The following is a 25,213-nucleotide window of genomic DNA, read 5'->3' as shown; positions in this document are numbered from 1 at the left end:
ACTGCAGGTGAGATGTGCATGTGTGTGTACTGAGAGGTGTGTGTGTATATGTACTGGGGTGAGGTGTGTGTGTGTGTGTATTGGAGTGAGGTGTGTGTGTACTGGAGTGTGTGTGTGTGTGTGTGTGTACTGGAGTGGGCTTTTTGTGTGTATTCTGGGGTGGGGAGTTTGTGTGAATATACTGGGGATGGTGTGTGTGTGTATACTGGGATGTGTATGTATGTGTTTGTGTCCTGGGTAAGGGTGTGTATACTGGGATGGGGTGTGTGTGTGTGTACTGGGGGTGGTGTGTGTGTGTGCTTACTGAGGTGGGACATATGTGTATGTGCTGGGGTGTATGTGTGTGTGTATATTGGGGTGTGTGTGTACTGGGATAGGCAGTGTGTGTATACTGGAGTGGGTATGTATGTACGTGTATACTGGGGTTGGGGTATGTGTGCTTACTGAGGTGGGATGTATAGATGTGTACTGGGAGTGGTGTGTATGTTTGTGTAAATACTGGGGTGGGTGTGTACATGTGTCTACTGGAGGTGGTGTGTGGGTATGTGTACTGGGGATGATGTGTTTGTGGGCTGGGCCAGACAGGGAGTAACATGGGTAATAAAGACAGATTCAGGGTCACTAACACAAAAGAAACAGGAAATGTAAATAAGCAAGGAAGTAAAGTTAAATTTGAAAATCGAGGTGCCCTGTGTTAGGCCTTGCTTCCTATTTTATGACCAAAGAAGATTGTCAGAGAAAGATAAATCAAACACTCCTTCATCCAACTCCAGCATCTGATGAACAATACCTTGCTCTGGGTGGGACATTTAAAAGACCTCCACTGATGTCACAACCACTCCCATGCTCAGAGCAAGGGCAAGGTTAAGACCTACAGATGCCCAGTTCCATTCCAGCCCATGTGGTACGATAGTGTCTTTGTACAATCGCTGCAGAAAAATTGAGTCATGACTACTTTATGTTGTTTATGTAAATGACTATCTTACGGTGATTTCTTCATGACTTGTAAATGGCTTAGTAAACCAATTAAATAGGAAACCTTACTGGAAATCACAGGCCAAGATATACCCTCAGTTTACATGGAACCGCTGCCTGAATTTACAGCTCTGTACCTTGGTAGATAAACTGCTTTAACCCCATGGTTTATGTGGCTTCAGCAGCAGAAGTGGCTGCAATGGAAACTGCAATTCTTGGATATGGAAAACCTGGAGAATCATTTTCCCATACATTCCAATCGTATGTTAAATTCCTGTTAACCAGTAACATTATGGACATTCACAGTGGCCCAGATCCCAGAGGCAAGTTATCAAGACCTGGGCCAAGTGTAGGTCTTCATATTTGGAAGCAAGGCTTTGGGTTTGGAAGAGAAGCAGGAGACTGAGCTACAAAGACATTAAGAGTCTATTGTCTTCCAGTAATAGGGAACAACTCAGAGGCTTGAAGAAAACTGCACTACTCATAGTGTTGGAAACGCAAGGAGCAATTTACCCTCAAATAAGTCTGCCTCAAATTAAGGAGCAAGAGCAAGAAAAAATTCTTTTGCAAGAGCAAGAAAAAATTCTTCAGACTCCGTATCACATAGCGCAGTAGAGAAGAAAAGCTAGCTTAATTGGGCTTCTAGTACGGAAGTCCTCACTCCCTTATTGCCAAAATCAAGTCAACAAATCCCAGAATGTACAACCAGCTATTACAAACACAGACTAGGGAGGCCCTGCCATGAGTAAAGCATACAAGCGATTTCAGGATGCCAGAGCGAAGTGTTTGCTAGGGAACAATAGGTGTAATTAAAACACACAGACTGGCAGAAGAAGCTGGTGATGACTCACATGTGTCTTGATTATATCCTGTGGTTAAGATCTGTGGTTCTCAAACTTTTGTGGGCATCAGAACCACCTGCAGGGCTCATTAAAACACAGGTTACTGGCCCGTCCTCTCAAAGTTTCTGACTCAGTAGGTCTGAGGTGGGGCCTGAGAAAAGACATTGCTATTGAGTGCCTGTGTGACCCTGCTTCCCCGCTTCTGCAGGTTCGGGGACCACTGCTTAGGTAATGGAATAGGAAACTCTTTTCTAGTGGGAATCGTCCCTGAGCCATAAATCAAAAGTTGGGGAAAAGAGAGGTCCCAGACATAGAGATGGCCAGAGGTGAACATGCTTACAGTTGCATTCTTCCTCCAGGGACGTGGTATAATCTATACATGCCTCACCCAGTTCTTTAAGGCCAACAATTAAGCCAGGCTTGGCTGCTCTGAATCCTTCTCTTCATGTGCAACAGTTTTGCTAGCACCAAACCCAAAGATCCAAAAAAACAAAAACAAAAATCTGAGAACACAGGTCCCTGGGAGAGCTCTGATCACAAACAGGACCATTTCTTAGTGCAGGTTGGGTGATGGGACCCTCTGGCCTATCTACAGACCCACTGAGGGTGGGCAGTTCTGCAGACAACTTTGATATAGTAGTTGATTACCCATCTCCTGTGTTCCAGCTCTGCTTCAAATTGGTAGGAAGCCCAAGAACAGCAGATGCCTAAACTTTTCACACCCCCGGAAGGAAAAGAAAAATGATATTGCTCCTACTGTGGTTCACTGTATCTTTTTATCTTGTTGAGTGGCGGAAATAATGTTCATGGCATTGGGGCTTCTGCTTCACTTCTATGTTTAATCACCCACAAAAGCAGTTTATTGCCCTGTATACTCCTCTACTGTGAACATTAGCCATTAAATATACCTTTGACTTTCTTAATCATAAAACCTATCAGCTCATGAAATCTCAGAACTTGTCGTTTTGGCTGCCAATAAATCCTCCCTTCCCAGAGCTCTGGAAGAGGATACTTAAAATGCTTTTCTTAATGACAAACAAAAGGGCGGACCAGAGAGCAACAGCTGGGCTGCTTCTCCACTTACGTAGACAGTGCGGTAAGGAACCCCGAAGAAGAAAACTGGCATGGCCAACTTAATCTCAGATGAGCTTCCATCATCTACTTTAGGCGTTTTGGTGTCATTCTGCCAAAATGGATACATGAGCTCCCTGGGCTGAGCTGTCAAGAGAGATGATGGTTAATAGATGGCAGCTCCCTCTTCTGTTTAGCAAGCGACATCCCTCCTACCTACTGAAGCCAGCTTCTTTCAGTAAGGCTTGCAAGCTGAATGCAAGTCATACTGCCTTCTCATTCATCCTAGACCTGGGCCACACACAGTACAGTATCTTCTGCTTCTGGGAAACGGGAGAATGGGAGTGATACTATTTCTCCACAGGAGAAAGCACTTTGTGCATGTTCTTGCACTTTCAAGCATCTTGGTGATATCTATGGTTACAATTGGCTGGAAATTTGTGAAATTTCCCTGGAGCCTGGAGCTCTCTGTATACTGAGAGGCGGCCTCGTATGGCATGGCCACAGTTTTGAAGCTCCCTTCTAGCTCAAGAATTCCACTGTCATGTCTTTTCCCGAAAGGAGTTCCCTCCCTCTTGCCGCACAGTTGGAGAAAATCCCAGATCCCAGAAGGAAACAAACAACAGTGGGAACTGGGACAAAAGTGAGAGGAGAGGATTTGTAGTAATTGTCCTGTGAATGACCTTGACTGAGGGCTGGCCCTGCAAGGGGCTCTTTGCCCAATTCCTTTTTACAAAAGACAGATATGAGATCCTCCAGGGCCAGGGGGTTGGGTCCTTGAGAACTCTTTGGAGAGGAGTTGCAGAGCTCTCTGACTGGTCCTCTTCGTCACCGGAGAGCCATCACATCACACAAACACACACACCCCTGCTGACAGGGTCACCCCATCTCCTGGCAGCCCTGGCTTGCTGCTCCCATGTTTCCCGCCCATACTGTTTGTTGCAAGGTGTGGCTCAGTTTTGTGGGAGAAATGAGACAAGCTCCCTGGGGTCTGCATCATTGAAGATCCAGTCCAATAGCATCTGTGAAATAATCTACATTTTGGGTGTCAGTTTTCCCTGCCTCTGTCCTTTCTTCTCTTGAATAAATATAAAACAATAGGACATTATCTTTCTCTCCCTCTTTTCCTTTTTTTATAGGGCAATGGCCAGTCCATTCTGGGCATCGGCCACAGTTCTTGAGGTTCCTACTTGCTGCCATGGGATGCCAACGCCCCTTTCTCATGTCAGGCCTTCTCCTCGGAAAGCCCCTGCTCTACACTGATGGAAGTGATAGGCTGGAGAGCAACCGGCCAAGGACTGTCTTTGCTCCTTTGGGAGGCGTTTAGTGAACAGACAACAGCTCATGTAAAACAGAGTGCAAAGGGGCCAGAAAGCAGCCCCGTTGTACCAGGCCAATCTCCAGCTCTTCAATTCTGAAGCAGGGAGCAAGAGGAGTTCTGCCTCAACAGAGAGCTCATCTCTTTCCAGGGGCTGACATCCAGGGAGAGCAGGGAAATTAGTCAGGTTATTAGTGTATATACATTGTCATCCAAACTCCAGAAGTTGAGAAGCCACCCAAATTTGAGCCTGTAGGCGGCACTGTGTCGGATCATAGGCACTATTTGCCCATGGGATGTATTTAATGTTACAACCAGCAGATGAAAAGGGGTCATCTAACATTTCTATTTACGTAATAGCAACAAATTAAAAACTGCTGGAAGGTAGGAATTAAAAAAAAACATTTATAAGCTCTACTATAGTATTATACGCAGGTTTTTATTTCTCAAGTTAACAGTAACAAATTAAGTTCTGGCATGGATTTATCCTTCATGGGGAACTTTTTAGGAGTCATGTCCAAGTATGAATAAGGGCTCAAATTCACACTGAATTATAATCATTTTTATGAAAAGATGAATTGATAGTTTGGGTTACACTGATTGGCCAATCTGCCTAGGGAATGGAAAACCTGTAATCCCCGATGGAGGAGAGAGAAAACCATGGCCAACAAGAATGACCCTAACTTCTGCTGCTGCTGCAAAGGTGAGGCAGTTTGCAAGATTCTTCTCTTCATGGATAATCCTAATTCGTTCACAATTTTCGATAGGAAAAAAATGGACAGTTAAATATTTTTTAATTTTAAGAAGGATACAAACAAGAATATCTAATATAGCAAATAATAAATACTTGTCAAATGAAAAAGAGGGTGCTAAATACAAAGGCGTAGGTTTAAACTACAGTAATTAACCCTGCTGGCCCTAAGCTGAGAATTTCACAATAAACATAGCTATGTTTCCAGGATTTTTTTTCCCCATCGATAAGATATACTTTCTTGGAGCTCAGGTAGGAGGTTGAAGTCACTGGTGCTCTTTCATTCTCATGGTGTTTCACACTATGCTTTAACTGTTTAAATTCACCAACTTGGGAAAAATATTAGAGCTGCACAGGGGCTTGACGTGTTCATCTCTGACTTGTATTTACGTGCCACTTGAACTAAGCAAACTCACAAAATAAAGAAAAGTGCCTTAGAATTTTAGCCATTAAAAAGTTAAAATCTATGTAGACTGCCCCATCTTTGTCTAAAGTCCAAAACAACAGTAGAAAAAAGTTTATGTGGCTTTCCACTTATCCAAGGCAGTGCTACGCAGAGAAAAAGAAGGAATCGCTGAGGGGAATAATTGTCTTATTTCACTTGCAGTTTTAGATTTGGGGGCCATGTAAAAGGTCACTGATACACAAACCACTACATCAATGCCGTTGTAATTTCCTCATTTTTGGCTAAAATAAGTAGATTACTTAAAGTCTCGAGCACAAATTAAATGCCTTAATGGGAATCAGTGATCAGACACGGGGTGCACATATACCTATCTCATCTACTTTTAATGGAAATAATTTTGCGTTATTTTAAAAATCTACTCCATTATCTTAGGGCAAACTGACATATACAAGTAGTGTTTGAGGTTGAATAAGAAAAAAGTGGAGTATAAGTAAACCTCATTTAAAGTTAATGCATTTTTCCCTTGATAATAGAATTCAATTACATTTTTCTCTTGTACACACATGCACCTGCCCTTACAATTATGGTTCCAATAAAAACGTGTCTTTATCAATTCAAGAGCATGCTAACCAAGAGCTTTACAGAATTCTGTAGTACTTACCTTGGTGCCGTACAAGTGCAAAGATGAAAGAGATCCAAATTCTAAGGAATGATGAATAATTCATCCTGGAATTTTAAAAAGAAAAAGAAAAAAAATCCCCAGCTTGCCAGAGTAAATAGAACACCAGGTGTGTTTGGTGACAAATCCCAAGACCATCAAAACCATCATAGAACAAATTCACATCACAACATCAACTGTGTTGAGTCGGGCTGAAATCCCCTGAATGCTGGCAGGTCCACCTAAGTTCAGCATTTCATGAACAAATTAGATGCCCAGAAGAAGCCAGTCGGGAAGTGTAATGAGATCATTCAAATTGTCAAGTAATTATTTAGAATGAGGGAGAACAGTATGAGTAAAGGAAAGGTATCTCCTCTGCATCAAATAAAGCACTGAAAACTAGGACCCAACGCTCAAGACGCATGCAGATTCCGGGTTGTGTCTGCAACAGAAACCACTTCCCAGTGAGACCTGGCCTTCCTAATTTTCACAGCAGCTTTCTATCAGGATCAAACAAAAGTTGGTTCAAATACAATGTGTTCTACTGCTAGGAGAATTTAGAGTTTGCCATCACCTTCTCCGTAGAATGGAGCCGATCCGTCATTTTGAAGTATTGACCAGATTCAGGGGCAGTCTCTACTCTGTCCACTGACTTCCCATAGTGAAATGAATGATAGACACATTAGTAATAAAAAGGAACCAATCCAGGGCTGGAATTACAATAAAAATAGAATCCAGGGCACAAGCAACCAATTAGTTCCAGCAAGTTACTTAAAGAAGGATCATAGCAAAGATGAACTTGTTTTCATGTTAGTTTACAATCAGTTGCATCGTGGCTTTACCCTCTATTAGGAGCATGTTTTGTCTGTGTCACTCTGCAAAGCTGCAATGAGAACACGGATGCAAGCTCAAGTTAGACATCACGAAAGTGCGTGGCTAGACCATGAAGTCTGCTCTTGACAGTATTCTTCAAAATAAAAACCTTCCTCTTATCATTTGAAGTTATCACAATTCTTCAGCCAAACTTTCACAGGAAAGACAATGAATTTATCCTGTGAGAGTTTTATTGCAAATCTTTAGTTGTCAAGTGTACATGTTGAAATTTCAAGCACATATTAAATAATAGTCAGTTTTGCAGAAAATGGTACAAAGGCTTTAGCAGAGATCACACACAGCTTTAACGGAGACAGATACCATGCAGGTTTAAGACTTGAGCCCTTAGGGAACTGGTTCAGAGAGAAGGAAGGAGGATTCATTTAGATATTTGTATTTATGAAAAATGTCACTAACCTGTTCTGTAGAGGCTGGAGGAACTGAGTCAGAAATATTAAGCCAAATCTTGGTAAACCAGGAAAACTTAGGTAAAACAAGAATTCATATCAATTCTTCTCAACTTGTTGCCAATAATTTCTGATTTCTGAAATGATGTCTGAATCCCGAACTCTTAAAACCAAAAATTAAGTTAGTCCTGCACTAGCGACAGGTAAGTGTTGAGTTGCAATCAAGTTTTTTTCTATTGATTAAGGAAAAGTAAATCTAAAGATCAGTTTCAGGATTGCGTAGAGAGGTTCTTTTCCTGAAAAACTAAACCTTTTTTTCCTCTTAAAAAATAAAAAAGTAGATTCAGATGGAAATGTCAGGTACTTGGAGCTGAAACCTTGGGCCTTTCTGATCAGAATCACTTTGCACTGAAAAACACAAAAGAAAACCCCCCTTCTACCTTTGTACCCAAAAGAAGGCATCTGTATAATGTTACAGAATTAGCATCCACCGGCATGGGATTAAAACTCCAAACAAAGCAGCTGCCTCCAACATTTAAATGAAGTTGGTTTTCTATTAAAGTCTTTTTTTGTTTCTCTGGTTTTGAACAGTTGCCACAGATAGGCTCTACTCTATTTTTTCACAGGTATGCATGAAGTATTTAAAGAAACTTTTCCAAACTTTTTAGGTTTTATGCCCTCTCTTTTCTCTCTGATGAACTGCTCTGCAGGAGATAGGACAGGGCACTTTCCAGGCAAAATCTATCAAGGCACGTAGTACTAGACATGATCTTCCACAAGGGAAATCCCAAACCCTGCCCTGGAAACCTCCCCTGACACCCAGTGAGGGTCACTGGAGGCAGACGTGGGAGATGAACCTTTCCTGATAAAAATTTGCCGTAAGTAAATAGTTTAAAAGGCGTGTGAATAAGGGGGAAATATGCCCAGTTAGATGCTTCCAAGCATCCTATAGATGTGGAATGAGAAACATTGGCTAAGGCATAAGCTAAATCTACTATCAAAATGTTTACATGGAATTTATTAAGAAAGAAGTAACTTGAATGTAGCAGGAAAAAAAAAAACTCTTCTGCAAATCATTGGGAATTTAAAAATTATTCCAATTTTTCTCTGAACAGACATTTAAATTCCAACTGTACAAAAGAAATATAATTCTGGGTTTAAGCATGTTGTCTTAAAATGGACGAGAGTGCTTGGTGAACTAAATTTTTTTTAGCTTAACTTACTCCATGTTTTTCCAAAAGCCTGTGATAATTCAGCAGGTTTCCCACATTGCTTATTCTCTCACTGGTATTATGAATCCTCCACACATATTTACTTACAGATGTTAAATGACTGCTTTTCTCCAAATGACTCACATCTATTTATTTTTCTTTGGATTCTAGGAGTGCTTGGAAAGGCACATATTTATATAACAGAAAATCTAGTTTCTTGGGTGCCTATTTAAAAAAAATTATGTTCAAATCAAAGACTCATCTAGAGGATTCTCCTTGTCCAGCTTTTATTAAGGTTTTAGTCGAGTAGTCAACCTAAATGTCTTGAAGCAAAACCGTTGGTTCTGTTTAGTAAACTGCTAGCGGTATATTAATTGCTTTCTTCTTTTTTCATGCACTCTAGGATATTTATACTCAGCCCTTTTGACCCACACTGGATGCTCCATCCTTCTCAAGGGAGGACTGCTGCTGGTATAAATGCCATCTGGGCATAACCAGATACACAAGATGGTGGCATACATTAATTCGAATGCCTTTGAGAATCCGACTGTGAGGGAACATCGGGTGCGTGGGGAGAGACCCGGCTGGCTTATCACTCGTTGGACTGGGAAGCTGGTCAGTGAGTGTGTGTTCTGGTGTGTGTTCTCAGTGGTCACAGATTGGCAAATGACAAAATTCTCTTGTCATGCTGTGTCAGCAGGAGGACTGGCTTTGTTGAAAGTGTGAGGTGAGCAAAGATCTCTGACAAGATTAAGATCTGGGGTAGGGTGGGGATGGGTCGGAGCTAGTCACCCAAGGTATCTGCGCTTTATGAAAGAGATGGCAGAAGTTGATGCTGTTTTATAGGCAAGAGGAAAGACAGCGCCAACCAAACAAAAACTACGGTCCCCTGAAATCAAGTAGAATGTTGTTGTTGTTATTTTAAACCACCTCCCAGGTTCAAGTAATTCTCCCACCTCAGCTGAAATTACCAGGGTGCACCACCATACCTGGCTAAGTTTTGCATTTTTAGTGCAGATGGGGTTTCACCATGTTGGCCAGGCTGGTGTCAAACTCCTGATTTTGATTTCAGGTCATCCTCTTGCCTCGGCCTCCCAAAGTGCTAGGATTACAGGCATGAGCCACCGTGCTCAGTCAGAATGGGTTTTATGTGTGGAATGTTTTGGTTTTGTTCTGTTTTCTTAAGTTTCGTATACCTTTTACTGTGGAACAGATGGTCAGATGTGAGCTACTTTGAAATGATGCAGCTATTTTGGCTATGGCAGACATGAAGATGTGCCACTCAGATCCCTGTACAGCAGAGACGTGAGAAGGGCAGTTGGCCAACAGCCTCCAGCCCTCAGCACCTTCAGGCTCAGCCTCAGTGCTGAATCCCAAGGCACACTCTTCATGGGGCAGCCCCCAGCCAATGACTGGCCAAGGTCAGGCTACATGGTCTAGCACTTTCCACCCAAAGCAAGACTCCCCTAATGGACAGTTTTGGCTCTGGAGAGCCCTGCTGAATGACAAGGACTTGGTCAGGTGCTCAAGGGAAGCAGCTCTACTATGCCAATATCAAGGCCTGGATGGGAAAAACATGTATATAATATATAATTTATTATATATATTATATGCATACATATATGTATATTAAACATAAGATTTATCGTGTACTCATGTACACACATATGTGTAGATATTCTATATAACTATTTTATATACTTAGCCTCATTTGGAGGCTATCTGGGTAGATGCCTCCAAAGATTTATGTCTCAAAACTTCTGAGCCTTTAGACACATCCTACTCCACACCATCAGGAGCTAAAATTTCTCCCAGCACAGGAAGACAATAAAAAGGACTTTCCCCCACAAGGCAACAGTTGCTCCCTTCGAAAGCTTCTCCCACCCTCTCTCCTGAATGCCAGGCCTGTAATCAGAGCTAAGCTGCTGCATAACCCAGCCAAAGATATGCCAGGTCTGACAGGAGACAAAAGGCATTGTGCCCACGAAGGCGCTGCGATTGGGAAGCGCAGCACACACTGGTAGGGATGAGGGGAGGGCATCCCAAGGGGCTGGATTCTGAGGCTGCTCTATCAAGGAGGCTGCACCACAAGATAGAATAAGGGAGAGTTTGTTGACATAGGGGCACTCCAGGGGATGGAGCAAACTCACTCCTAGAGATACTTCAAAAAGCCTGGAAAAAGTGATGGCTCACATTGAGCAAGGTTCAAATGCCTGAATCACCATGGCTGATGGCCAAAGTGAAGGGACTGAAAGGCTCCTGGGTGTTTGCATGCTAGAATAGATATATTGTGTGACTCTGCTAGGCCCACTGGACAATCATGTTCTGAGGACAGATGCACCAGCTACCAAAGCCATTAGGAATATACTGGAGAAGGGAGGCACCAGCATCACTAAGCAGCTCAGTGGTTGCTCCCCAGTGCCAGCCAAGGCTAATGCCAGGAAAGGTGGTCATGAAACTTGGCTGTCTGCTAGCAACGAAGATGATGGGTCCCTGAAGAAATATAGGCCAGGTGACATCACTCTACTGTGTGAAGCTGGGAAGGTTAGGGGGGACGGTCATAATTTTTATAATGACCAAGAAGATCAGAGGGGCAGCCAAGGGGCCTGATACTTGAAGAGTCAAGGACATGGTTAATAGAGCACAGTATCCAGGGGGCAAAGCAGATGGGCAGCCAACAAAAGCATCGCGTCCTCTGTGTAATAAAAAAGAGCAAGGGCTGGGCATGGTGGCTCACACCTGCAATCCCAGCACTACTTTGGGAGGTTGAGGCAGGTGGATCACCTGAGGTCAGGAGTTCAAGAACAGGAGTTCAAGACCTATAGGTGAAACCCTATCTCTACTAAACACACAAAAATTAGCTGTGCGTGTAGTGTGCCTGTAATCCCAGCTACTTGGGAGGCTGAGGCAGGAGAATTGCTTGAACCTGTGAAGTAGAGGTTGCAGTGAGCCGAGATCGCACCACTGCACACCAGCCTGGGTGACAGAACAAGACTCTGCCTCAAAAAAAAAAAAAAAAAAAAAAAAAAAAAAAGCAAAGATAGTTGAGCAAGGCAGAAAGGCAGAGAGCAGTGGTCCCAATAAAAAGCCATGATCCTTGCTTGGTTTCTGGATCTGAGTCAGTTTTCAAATCTGGAATCTGTAGACTGAAAGGTAACAGGTCACCAAAGGGAAGGGCCCTCCAACACCATGGCAGATATGTATAGTAATTTTCCCAGTCTGTCCCCAGAAAGACCTTTAGCCATTTACTCAAGTGACCATAGACTGGAAGAAGGAGAATGCTTAGGCATTTTGAGGACTAATTTGTTAAAGAGAAGGAGTTTGAGTTAATAATGATACCCAAAGACCCTGTTAAAGTGGGAACACCTAGGGCTCAGGGAATAAAAGGAATCCTAGAAAAGCTTACATGGATTCACAGGTGCTGCAGACCCCCTGAAGGTTATTTTCCCAGTTCCAAGATAGTACAATAAAATTAAGCTCAACTCAGACTCATCTAGAGAAGGATTCTCCTTGTCCAGCCTTTATTAAAGTTTTAGTCTAGTAGTCAATCTAAATGTCTTGAAGCAAAATCGTTGGCTCTGTTTTAATAAACTGCTAGCAGCACACTAATTGCTTTCATTTTTCATGCACTCTAGGATATTTATACTTAGCCCTTTTGATCCACACTGGATGCTCCATCCTTCTTAAGGCAGGACTGCTGCTGGTATAAATGCCATCTGGGCATAACCAGATCCACAAGATGGTGGCATACATGAATTCAAATGCCTTTGAGAATCTGGCTGTGAGGGAACATCGGGTGCGTGGGGAGAGACCAAGCTGACTTATCACTCGTCAGATAGGGAAGCTGGTCAGTGAGTGTGTACAATTGGGATTGATATATGACTACTTGGCACACCGGGTCTTTGGCCTACAGATTAACAACTGTCATAGTAAGGAAGCCAAGTGGAAATCTCTGACACTCCCTACTCCTACTCTGGCTAAAGTAGTAATGTAGAAGAATATTACATCCTGGGCTGTGAGAAGAATGGTAAAGATTAGTGTCACTCTTAAAGAAAAGGGGTGGTGGACTCTACCATACCTTAATTGAACTGGCCAGGAGGGATTCTGGAGAATGGCTATGGATGACTCCAAGTTCAACCAAGTAGTAGTACCAATCGCAGCTACTGTGCTTCAGATACATGATATATGGTCATTCATTCGACAAGTGCATTTTATTTTCCTGTTTGAATTAGGAATGAGGATCAAAAATAGTTCACATTTTTATGGAACAGACAGCAATATATATATATCTAGCTCTGCCCCAGGGCTATGATAACTCCCACCTTCTTTCATATTATAACGCAAAGAGATCTGAGCCATCTGGGTACTACAGAACACACCTTGATTCACTGCACTGACAACATCAACAACAGACTGGTCACGATGGGTAAGAGATGGCCAGCAGGCTGGACGCCTTGGTAACACACGTGTGCTCCAGAAGGTGGGAGATAAATCCTACGAAGATTCAGGGATGCTATTTCAGTATAGTTGTAAGGAATCCAGTGGCCAGGAACATGCTGAGACAACTCCTCCAAAGGAAAAGACAAATTTCTGCATCTTGTAGCCTCTCTACAAAGAAATTCTTTCTTCTTCATGGACTTCTTCAGGTTCTGGAGGCTACACATTCCAAACCCAGGGAAACTGCTCCAGCCCACATTCCAGGTGATATGGAATTAAGCCAGTTTTGTGTTGGTCTGAAAACATAAAAGGATTCTGTTGCAGCTCCAGGCTACTGTGCAAGCAGTTCTGCTGCTTGGGCCATGTGTTCAGTAGATCCTTTGATATTGCAGGTGTGTGTGGTGGAAAAAGATGAAATACGGAGTTTATTGCAAACCCCAGCGGGAGAACTACCACATGGGGCCCTGGAGTTCCAGAGAAAGGTCATGCCATCTGCAGCAAAGAATTACACACCTCCTGAAAACCAGCTTTTCTCAAGGGACTGGGCCGTGTGATGGACTATTTGTCCAAGAGAGAGCGGTTGTTTATCCAGAACTTCCCATGAAGACCTAGGCCTTGTTGGACCCACCGAGTCATGAAGTCAGATGGACCCAGTAGCAATATAGCGTAAGATGGAAATGACATATCTGCAACCAGTCATGAGTAAGATGTCTGAGTAGCTAGTCCAGACTCCATGTCATCTGACACAGTTGTGTCAGTACCTGCTCCTCAACCATATCACACATATGGCCTTTTGTGGGAAGGTGAATATGTGGGAAGCTGAAGGAGGAGGAAGAAGCCTAAGCCAGGTGCATGGATGGACTCAGTTGGTGTGTATGTGCAAGCCTAAAGCAGACACTGGCTGGCTACATGGCAGCCTCATTCAAGTGCTTTGAAAGACAATGACAGAACACCCTCTCAATGTGTGGAGCTTTGGGTGATACATCTTGTCACGTATTTTGTGTCAAAGGAGACAGAATTCTGAAGTTAGAATATGTACAAACTCATAGGTAGTGATGAATCACATAGCTGGCTGGACAAGGGCCCAGAAAGTAAAAGATGGGAAAATTGGTAACAAAGGGCCCTGGAGTAAAGACATGAGGATAGACAGATGAGAATGGACATGAAGCATGAAGATCTTTGTGTCACATATTAACACCTGTCAGAAAATACCCACTGCAAAAGAGAAACTGAACAACCAAGTCGACAAAATGACTCAGCCAGCTGATGTTAGGCCGTCTTTGTGAGTGTTGGTCCAATGGGCACATGTATAAAGTGGCTATAGCAGCAGGGATGGAGGTTGTGCATGGGTCAAATAGCATGAAATCCCATTTAGCAAGGCTGGTCTGGCTACCGTGGTCTCTGAAATGTTAATAACGGAGGCCAAGGCTGAACCCCCAATATGTTACTGTTGGGGAGACCAATTGGCCATTTGGTGGCAAAATAACAAATTGTACCCCTTTCATCCTGGAAGGATCAGCACTTCCTTTCCACAGGGACAGAGCCATATTCTGGACATGAGTATGCCTTTCTTGCCCAGGAGCCTCAGCCAGCACCACTAATGGGAGGCTTGCAGAATGCCTGACCCACAGGTGGAGAATTCCATGCAAAATAGCATCTGACTAGGGAATCTGCTTTATGGAAAAGAAAATGTGGGAGTTAGCCTGTGACCATGGGATTCACTGGTTAGAGTAGCGATAGTATGAGGCAGATGCTGGCCTAGGTGACAATTGAAGTAAATTGCCTAAGGAGTAGGTGAAGCACCACCCTGAAGACAACACTGCAAGGATGAGGTGGTATTCTGCAGCATACCATGTACACGGTGAGTCAGAAACCTTTGTAGGATGCAGTGTCCCCAGTACATCGATCCAGGAACCAAGCTGTGGAAGTAGGAGTGGCCCTACTTGACATTACTCCCAATAATTACTGGGGAACTTTGTGCTCCCCAACCCCTCATCTCTGGCCTATGCAGTTTGAACTCCTGGTTCCTCAAGAGGGGACATTCTCACGAGGGGACATGGCAAGAGTTCCTCCAAATGATAAGCTATAGCTGTAATGTTGCCTGGGCACACTGGGCTCCCTGTATCCAAAGACTAGCAGGCAAGAACAAGAACCATCATCTCCTTAGGAGCAGTTGACTCTGATCAACAGGAGGATGCAAGGCTGTTGCTACACATTGGGTTTAAGGGATAACATATGGAACTCAGTGACTAATTTAGGTGCCTCTTGGTACTCCCTTACTCAATTAGGACTGTGATGGACAAGCATAGCAACCCTAGTCTGAGCAGCATATGGTTACCAAGAACTCAGACCGTAAGAAATTAAGGTTTAAGGTTTGAGTGAAACCACCAGGTAAGCCACTGAGACCGGAGAGACAAAAGTCAAGGGGATACAATAGAAGCGGAAGCAGAAGAGGGAGAGAATGGGTACAAGTTGTAGCCCTAAAATCAAGGAGCTGCCCTTGATCATGGATGGAAAATTGGATCTCCACATTGCATGGAGTGGACCATGGCAGACACTAAGATGCACAACTCAGATCCATCCTCAGAAAAGGAGTGGTTTCCAGCTACAAGAAGTACGGTTAGCTGACAGCTTCCAACTGTTAGCTCCTTTAGCATTTGTATCGGTGTTCAAGCTGAAGCTATGTTCTTGTGGCATTCCCAAATCAATGACTGAGAAAAGCATTAGTAAAGGACCCTGGCCATTTCTGGGCAAGTCATGCCTTGTCTAATGGAAAATCTTTGCTCCAGAGCATCCTACTGGGCTGACCGACATTGGTCTGTAGCATGGTCTAATGGTCCCTCCTGCTCGACCCTACTTCTTCCCCTGTTCTTTCACAGGTGTTACTCCCCAACACCACTTTCTGCACTCCCAACTCCATCTCAGCATCTGCTTCCTGGACAACAGAATCTGTGACACTGGCGTCTTTGATAAATTTACAAGCCCTGTACAATTGTTTTGCTTCATTGTATGCTCTACTATGGAGTCCCGATATTTCTGTAGTGCAGTTGTTTTAACCACTTATCCACTGACTGAGTAATATCTAACCTCCTAGATCTAGCTCATTAAGATGATTACATCTAAGGCTATACTTACATTCTCCCTGAAAATGGTAATGTAGTCCATAACAGGAGCCTCAAAATGTATGAGGTAATGGAAAAATGAAATTTAAAGCAAACAAAATGTTAACACAACCAAGACAGTTCCTATTGTCCTAGTTGTATTCCCTAACAGTGGAATAAAGCTTACATCTGCCCTCAAATGTATCAAATATTTCAGAAAACATTTTTCTCTCTTTAGTCTGTATTATTTGATGTCTGCTTCCCCTAGTCTCATTCTTATTTATTAAACACCTTAATTGTATTACTTAGGTGACTAAGAAGCATTCAAGGATGAAGTCAGAATGATCTGATGAACTGAAATCACATTGTCTTTTTTTTTTTTTTTTAACAAATCTGGAGCTTGCAGACCATAATAGAAAACCCGTCTCCTTTATTTTTAGAGTCATATATGCTTTACAAGGCTGTCTCTTGAATTTTAAGGAGGAACAGTAGTGTGACTGCTTCATCCTTTCCAATAACAAAATCTTTGATAAAGCCTCCTGGAACATTATTGTTTTTCCTTGATAAATGCCAATTTTAAGTTCACTTGGAACATTATGCCTCCTTGATAAAAGTCTGAGTTAGAACTGAGTGATCTCTCTCACCTTCGGCTATCTACTGAAACCAGTTTTAGGGTTCTAGAATGTTACAAGGTTAAAAAATAAATCAGCAGTCTTCTTGGGTCACATTACTGGTTCATTTATTCTTGTGAATGACACCCAGCCTGTGTCCAGTATGGCATTTCAGAGAAGAAGGGAGGACAACAGATCTGTCCCAACCACCATTTCACAATTCTGGAAATGGTGAGGGCAAATTCCAATCTAGATCTAGAGCTATTAGCCACATCAGTGATTCTGTTACAGAGCCTATCAATTTAGAAAATGGATATTGAGGACATCTCATTTAGTTTTTCAGTGAGAAGGAAGACTAACAATAAAGGCGTGTGCTGGGGAACTCCAGCAGCAAGCACTACAGTACAGCTGTCAGTGCATGGATTCTGCAACCAAACTGCTTGGGTTTGCATCCTGGTCTTGTCATTTACCAGCCACGTGACTTTTGTATTCCTTAACCTATCTGTGCATCAACTTCCTCACTGGTAAGAAAATGGAGATAAGAGTGCTGACCTTGTAGGGTTGTTGTAAAGCCCAAATAGGAACTTCTTTTCCAGAGAAGAACTGAAAGAGAAATGTGACTTCAAAACTCAACTTTCTTGTTTTAAATCCATTCTAGTAACTAGAGAACGTCACAGCATTTTCAGTTCAGTAGTAATTGGATGTCTTGATACATGTCTGCTTTGCAGGTACTCAGAGAAGCTCACATTAAACAGTAATTAAATAAAATGTAGCACTGAGGTTTAAATCATAATTCTTTGAAGTTTGAATAGCAAGCAGAAATAATCTTAAATTTAAACAGGTCATGATATTTATGTACTTCTGAGGCATCGAAAGAGAAGTTAATGGACTCTCTCTTCAATACAGAAATAAAGTAGTCCTTAGACTTTAATCCTTGGTGGAAGGTTAATTCATAATGGCTTACCAAGAAATTATTGATAAGCAAGCAGGGTTCAAATGTACAAAATTCTAATAGTTACAAAAAACTATTTTCTAAGGAAAAAAGTACCCCCTGAATAAGAAGTGGCACATTTTAATTTCAACAAATGAGATTTTCAATCTTACTCATAAAAGGTGATGCCAAATATCTCAAGAGAGGGTTTATCCTTAAAAGATAAAAAAGGAGTATAAGGAGCATGTCAGAAGTATAAGATTTTGCTAACAGAAAAGCAATCACACATTTCTTATGAATCTTTGTTTTGTAGTTTTCAACTCTGGAAAAATTCCAATTAAATTTTTTCAGAATGGTCAGACTTAAGTTTGGGCCAATCATCCAGAGAACTCAACCACAGAACCAGTGAACATTTTTAGCTATATAAAAATAAACATATACCTTGACCCCACACTCCAGAAAAAAAAAATCAGAACACAAAGAGAAAATGGACTTGAATTTTAATTTTTTTAAAGATTATCTCTCTCTATATATTAATAAAAAGTGCAAAGAATAGATCTTCATGTTTAAATTATGTTCTAAAATAAAATATATATATATATATATTTTTTTTTTCCATTAACTCCAGGAGACAACTGGCAAGTAAAGAGCCTGAGAGAGTCCAGTCCCTCTCCACCACTACAATGGACATATATTTCAAGGAAGCACCTATGAAAAATAGTAGAGTGTTCACAACACATCTGGTAGGTAACACAGATAGCTTCTGGGTGTTCTTGAAAGCAGTTTGTTTGCATTTTCAATCTGACATGAAATGAAGGGAAAAATCAAATTCATAAACAGAAATGACATTACTTAGAACAATCTAGTATTCTGTATTCATGTTTTACATGCCCTAGAGCCTAGCATTTCCATGTAGCAAGCTACACTCACATGTGCATTAGTAACAGCTATCAGCGGCATGCCTCAAATGGTGATGAGCTCTTAATGCAAGTGCTCTCTGCTCCTACCACTGCTGGTTTAGCAACATAGCTGGAACATCTGGTTAGAATGGAATTTTCGTTTCTTTAAAAATAAACAACATTTTTAAAAACAACATTGTAGCATTCAGCCCTGTTATTACTAGCTTAAATTATATTTGGGGCTTAATATTTACTGAAAGATCTTAATAAACAAGGGGCTTATACTATCTGCTTTTCTTACGTATTTATGGCAATGGTGGCAAAAGGTTGCAGAAACTTTTAATAATAAAAAAAGATATGTGACTCTGGATTTTATCCTTTAATGCAATCTGGGATATTTCAACAATTCAAATTCAAAAACTGATTTCTACTGTGGCTTCAGCAGCTATTCACCCACATGTAGAAAGGATCCCTTGGTTTTGATTTGGTTTTATTACTCTTTGCCTTTTTCATAACTGGAAATAATTCTTATTTTAGAAAAGATATGTTCTATATATTGTGACTACAGCAATATATCAGTAATACTGGCTATGACAGCATTTTGCCTCATAATGTTAATAATATGCTCTCACTGAATCTGGACAAAGTCAATATTAAAATACAGGTAAGCTGCAGACAATCAATTAGGCATAACATGTAGACTCAAGGTCCATGGTCTCTTCTCTCCTTCTTTTAGTCCTGTTATAAAAATAATTTTGGTTACAAGTGTCTACACAGCACCAATTTTATTTCAAAAGCAGCATCTTTACTCAGCCACCCAAATGAATCTGTAAGTACACATGTTCAAATAGCTTTTTTCATTTACTTCTGTTCTGTAACTCTAAAAGACCAGTAATTGTATTACATTTTTTCTCTTAATCAAAAATTATTCGGCAATTATTAAAACCATCAATTACAATGCCCTAAAAATACCCACATCTGCTGAATTAAATGAGAAGCTCCCTTTACATGCAACTGTATATTAAAAGAATTATGCCCGCAGTTGATAAACACTGTGTTCTGTGATAACAGAAGAAACAGGTTTCTAACAGTAAAAAAGCATTTCATAAAACTTTGCCATATATAAAATATCTTATTAATTGTGACCATTCCACTTATGATTAAAGCATAACATAAGTGTTTGTTCTGCCTTCTGCTGTGGAACAGTCCAGGGTCATACAACTTCAAAAAATAAGAGTGCATCTGTTTCCCAGGCTGACAAAAGCAAAGGGCTCAATTACACTGTTTCTCTCTCAAACTCGACTGCACTCATGCGTACAGACACAAAGCACCTACAGTTTCAATCTTCATGATACTGTTGCCATACTTTTTTCTTACTTCCAAAAATCTGTCAGGAAAATGTGTTTGCAAAATAATTATTCTTGTCTATACCCAGCCTGGATCTCCATTGCTCATTTTTATGATTTTGAAAGGTAAAGTCTGCAGCAGAAGGAGAATAGGCCTTATTCATCTTTCTCAAACCCTTTGGTTTCCACCTTTAATGTTACACTGAATGTAGATTTGACTCAGTAGGCCTGGGTCAAAGGCTTTACAGATAGCAAACCTGAAGTGCATTAAGAGAAGAAACATCTGCCACATGGCACAGGAAGATTTAAAAAGTAGCATTAATAAACACAACTCCTCATACATGAAGAATTTACAAGAGTCATCTAAAAATTTCATAAAAAATTAAATTTGTAGGAGGGGTGGAATTATGTAACAAAGGTCAAAAGGTCAAATGCAATCAGATAATAATTGCATTCTTTGAAAAAATACTTCACTTACACACCTTCTGTCCCAGTTATGCTAAGTATTTCTCAAGTCTCCCATCTATAAACATGGTGGACCGAGAAAAATACGCATTAAAGAAAAGGATTACATCTGATTAACAAAGGAATAGAAGAACAAACAAAAAGATTTCAGAGCACATAAGGAACTAGCTTTTAAAGAAAAGTGCTTTAAATGTGCTTCTGCAAAAATATGACTTAGAGGCAATTCTGAAGTTTTGACACTTATACTTTACTCATAGGTTGGTCAGTTATTCTTCTATGAATCAACTAAATTGAAATGTAAAACGAAAGAATTGTCCAATTATGACATCACAAAGTCCCAGGGAAAACCTGGGAATAAAAGCTCCCTTTGATTTATGTTTCCTACTTTTGATTGCAAAGCGCAAGAGCAAGGGCTTTGAATGAATGACACAGGTGGGAAAGTCATAAGCTCTTCCCCCACATTCCCACACTTCATTCCCTCACACACACCACAGTTTATGAGCTAATTCTCAACTCTCCTGGCACAGGTATCCAGGACTCTATTGGATTCTTTATAAAGTCAGGCCTCAGTTCCCAATAGCTTAAAGTAATGAAAAAGAAAGATATGAGAAAATATATTCAATAAGCAAAAATAAAAGAACTCTGGAATCTGACATAGGTAATGGCTGATATAATGTCCTAAGGGCATTAAAAGTGAGCTGGTAACATACAAAGAGATCAGACTGTTCTGTGGTGCTTCTGGAATAACTGCAAGTTTTCCTGGAGTTTTCACTCTACATCTACTCTTCTTCAAGGTTCTAACAGAGTTATAGCCTCTTACTGCATACCTGAGATTAGAATCAGGTTGAAAAATGCTTAAAACACTTTCAATCATTTCAAAAGAGAGAAATGAGAACAAAAAAATCACCCAAGTTGAGAAATGAGAAGTTAATTATAAACACAACAAAACTAGTAGGCAAACCACGTCAAAATGAAAAAAAAAAAAAAAAAAATGGAATTGAACCAAAAAAGGCAAGGAGGGAGGGCAGCGGAAGGAAGAACTAGGAGAGAAAAGTTCTGGCCCTTCCTGTGACGATTACTTGTCTCCCCATTTAAATTCTCTCAGAGACCCTTCTGAGGGGCTACACTGTTCATGCTATCTTCATAAGTACACCCAACAGTAATGATAACCAAGTAGCAGAAAAATCCCAGTGAACACAGTAAGAAGGCGGTGATTTCTTTGTCATCTTTCCTTAGAGAGGGCACATAAACTGGAAATGTGGCCAATTCCGCTGGCTGAGCCAAATAAACCTGTGGTAGAAAATACCAAAAATGGTCCCCTACCTACTCCAGGGGAAAAATATACAAAACCCCTCCCAAACCTAAACAGAACAAAACAAAACAAAAACAACCTTCTCCCTCCTAAAGAAAACCACATTAAAAACAAATGCCCTGCAACAAGTCCTTATGCATGTTTTCACAAGGCTGGTAGAGGTTATTTTGTTTTGGATTCCACATAAATTTTATCTCCATCCCTAATGCCGAAAGAATGCAATGCCCGAGAGCTGTACTTCATTTCCTCTGGGCCAAAGGGTGCTTCATGGTCAAAATAGTAGAGAAGCATGTTGCTTGTGGGTAATTGTACTAGAGTTTTTAACTGTTTCTTTAGTTCTGCAACTGTTTGGTCCAGACGAATGCTCATTTCTTCCACCTGATCGTTAAAGTGGACTTCTACTTTTGCACTGCTCTGGGGTCTTAGGTCCACTTCTGCCAAAGGCTCCAACTTCCCATATTTTGTGATCAGTTCATGATACCTAGAAGGATTAAAACAAGAAAAACATAAAACAGTGTCAGCTTAAACTACTAGCACATGAACTGTGGACTTCTTCCCAACTACAGATAAATAATGTTACTACTCTCAACATCTTTTAAAATTCTTATTCTATCACATGACTCCTGTAGATTCTGTGACCTAACATGAGTGCCCTAGGGAGGCCACAGCTAAACCATATCTTTGTGGACAGGGGAATCATTTTTCCTGAAGATGGTCACTATACCTACTATTAATCAATTATTACATAAGAATAGGCGTAGAAAAAAATGAAACCTATAAAAGTAGACACTATAAAGATAATAGAATTCCAGTCTCTCTGTAGAACTTGCTTTCTTGGGTGTCATCATCAAGAAAGACAGACATGTAGGCATGTAAGTCTTGGGAATAGATGGAAAGACGGAAGGAGGCTAGCAGTTTCTGACACCTGGAGAAGACATAACTTATAAACAAAAACATGCGATTGTATGTTAGCAATTAACCTAGCTCTTTCAGTGATGCCTTGTTTGAATGTTCCAACCTAATCTCAGGTATAACATATAGAAGTTATGGAAAACTCAAGAATACACTCTTGGAAAAAAGTGGTAAATAACAGATGTATGTTTCTTGATCAAGGAAGGAATACAGAGAAAAAGACACCAAGAGGAAAGTGAATTACAGAGATGAGAACAGGGCCCACAAAGGTCATGTTTTCCATAAAGAAAATCTTGTCTGCACCACCAGCCTTGGAGGATTTAGATCTGATTTTATCAAGGACTCTTAGAAGTTTCCTACATACCAGAAAGGGAAAAATGCTGAAAAAAAAATTAGTATTAGTTTTATTAAAACCAAGATTAAACACTGAAGTCACTTTAATTAAGTATCAGAATACAAGTCACATAAAATTATTCCCCTACCTCCCCCACACCACTTTTAGATTTAACTCAATTAAAATCAGTGTCATAATAAGGTTTGTGGGTGCATTAAAGATACAGTAAGTGCTCATACCTGGAATCCTACCACCTTGGGAAGCCCAAGCGGAAGAATCACTTGAGCCCAGGAGTTTGACCAGCATGGGCAACATAGTAAGACCCCCCCATCTCTTAAAAGAAAAAAAAAACATGGCTGTGCTTAGAGATGGAAGTAATCATTTCCAATAAGTGGAAATAACAGGGAATGGTAAAAATAGCCCTGGCTCTGTCTTCAGGGTCTTGACTCTATCTTATAATTAGCTGTGTGACTTGGCAACTACTCTGTCTTTTTGGATCTCAGTTTACTCATTAGTGGGATTAGGAATAATTTCTGCCCTTCCTACTGTATAAGACAGTCATAAAAACTAAATAAAATAAGAAATCAGTAAACACTTTGTAAATTCTGTGTTCATAAACAAATGAAAATATTTACATTATATTACTGCTTCTCTGGAGCTTCTATTATTAAAGCATACACACCCATTAAAAAATATAAGATTGAAATCTACTTAGGTGGGACTTCAGGATATCAGAATTTTAGCAAAGGCAAACAAAACAAAACAAAGCAAAAGAAAGAAAAACAAAGCTACCAGGACTTAAAATTTTCCAAGGCTCCAAACTGAAAAGGTAAGATTAGTCAAAGTCTAGGGATATCTTTTCTCCACCCCATATCCTAGAATATGCCTTCAAAGAACTGAAACTAGGTTATGAAAATTTAGCAAAATATCAGAAAAGACAGCAGAACCCAGTGGTCAATTAAGAACTGAACCCAGGATGGCTGAATAGGAACAGCTCTGGAGTGCAGTTCCCAGTGAGAACAACGCAGAGGGTGAGTGATCACTACATTTCCAAATGAGTTATTACTGCCCACAGACCAGGAGATTCCTGGGCTGAAAAGTGCCACAAGTTTCCAGCATGGCTGTTTCAGCCGGCACAGCTGGTCTCCGCATAAAAACTCACACAAATCTGGGCAGCCATTTCAACTGGTGCTGGGAGACAGAGCCGCCCATTCAACTGAAAAAAAGGGGGCTGAAACAGGGAGCCAGGTGATTTGGCTCAGCAGGACCCACCCCAACAAAGACTAGCAATCTGAAACGCTCTGGATTGAGAGTTTCACAGCAAGTGCAGCTGGACCTGGGACAGTCCAGCTCAGTCAGGGGGATGGGTGTCCACCATTACTGAGGCAGTCCAGCATTACAGAGGCAGTTCACCATTACTGAGGCAGATTGCCATTACCAAGGCAGTTCTAACTATATTTCTATAAACAAAACTGCAAGGAATTTTACACAGCAGCTGGGCAGAGCCCACAGCAGCTCAGCAATGCCTCTGCTGGCAGATTGTGACTAGGCTACCTCCTCACTGGGCAGGACATCTCTGAAAAAAGGCAGCAGCACATCAGGAACTTATAAATAAAGCCCCACCTTCCCAGGACAGAGCATCTGGGAAAAAAGGTGGTTACAGGTTCCACTGCGGCAGACTTAAAATATACCTGCCCAGTAGCTCTTAATGGAACAACAGAGCTCACAGCTCAGCACTTGAGCTCCTATAAGGGTCAGACTGTCTCCTCAAGCAGCTCCCTGACCCCTGTATATCCAAAGAGACACCTCATAAAGGAGAGCTCAGGCTGACATCTGGTGAGTATCCTTTTGGGACGAAGATAACAGAAGAAGAAACTTGCAGAAATCCTTACTGTTCTGCAGCCACTGCAGGCGATTCCCAGGCAAGCAGGGTCTGGAGTGGACTCCAGCAGTCCTAGAGCAGAGGGGCCTGACTGTTAGAAGGAAAACTGAAAAAACAGAAAGAAGTAACCTCATCATCAACAAAAAGGATGTCCACTCAGAGACCCCATCCAAAAGTCACCAACTGCAAAGACCACAGGTAGATAAATCCACAAAGATGAAAAGAAACAAGCACAAAAAGGATGAAAACACCCAAAACCAAAAGGTCTCTCCTCCTCCAAGGATCACAACTCCTCACCAGCAAGGGAACAAAGTTGGATAGAGAATGAGCCTGATAAATTGACAGAAACAGGCTTCAGAAGGTGGGTAATAACAAACTTCTCAGAGCTAAAAGAACATGTTCTAACCCAATGCAAAAAAACTAAGAACCTTGAAAAAAGGTTTGATGAAATGCTAACAAGAAGAAACAGCT

The 25,213-nt window shown here is 41.2% G+C and overlaps 1 protein-coding gene across 7 annotated transcripts in view; it reads right to left on the bottom strand.

Annotated features, from left to right (window-relative positions):
• LOC101039020 (tubulin-specific chaperone cofactor E-like protein) overlaps nt 1–25,213 on the bottom strand; it is a 161,607-nt gene that overhangs the window by 74,832 nt on the left and 61,562 nt on the right. For 6 of the 7 annotated variants that reach the window (XM_003923587.4, XM_074400739.1, XM_074400741.1 and 3 more), the window contains one exon: nt 20,428–22,095. In XM_003923587.4, coding sequence (XP_003923636.1) covers nt 21,777–22,095 — 319 coding nt within the window. In that variant the 3' untranslated portion in view covers nt 20,428–21,776. Of the gene's footprint in view, nt 1–2,901; nt 3,036–6,024; nt 6,090–20,427; nt 22,096–25,213 lie in introns of those variants that run through there. The other variant, XM_039471296.2, reaches the window with a different exon arrangement.

This window comes from Saimiri boliviensis, chromosome 6 (genome assembly GCF_048565385.1).
Source record: "Saimiri boliviensis isolate mSaiBol1 chromosome 6, mSaiBol1.pri, whole genome shotgun sequence".
NCBI classification, from domain to species: Eukaryota; Metazoa; Chordata; class Mammalia; order Primates; family Cebidae; genus Saimiri; species Saimiri boliviensis.
The sequence above is the reverse complement of the archived record's forward strand: the minus strand, read 5'-3'. Positions and strand labels throughout refer to the sequence as shown.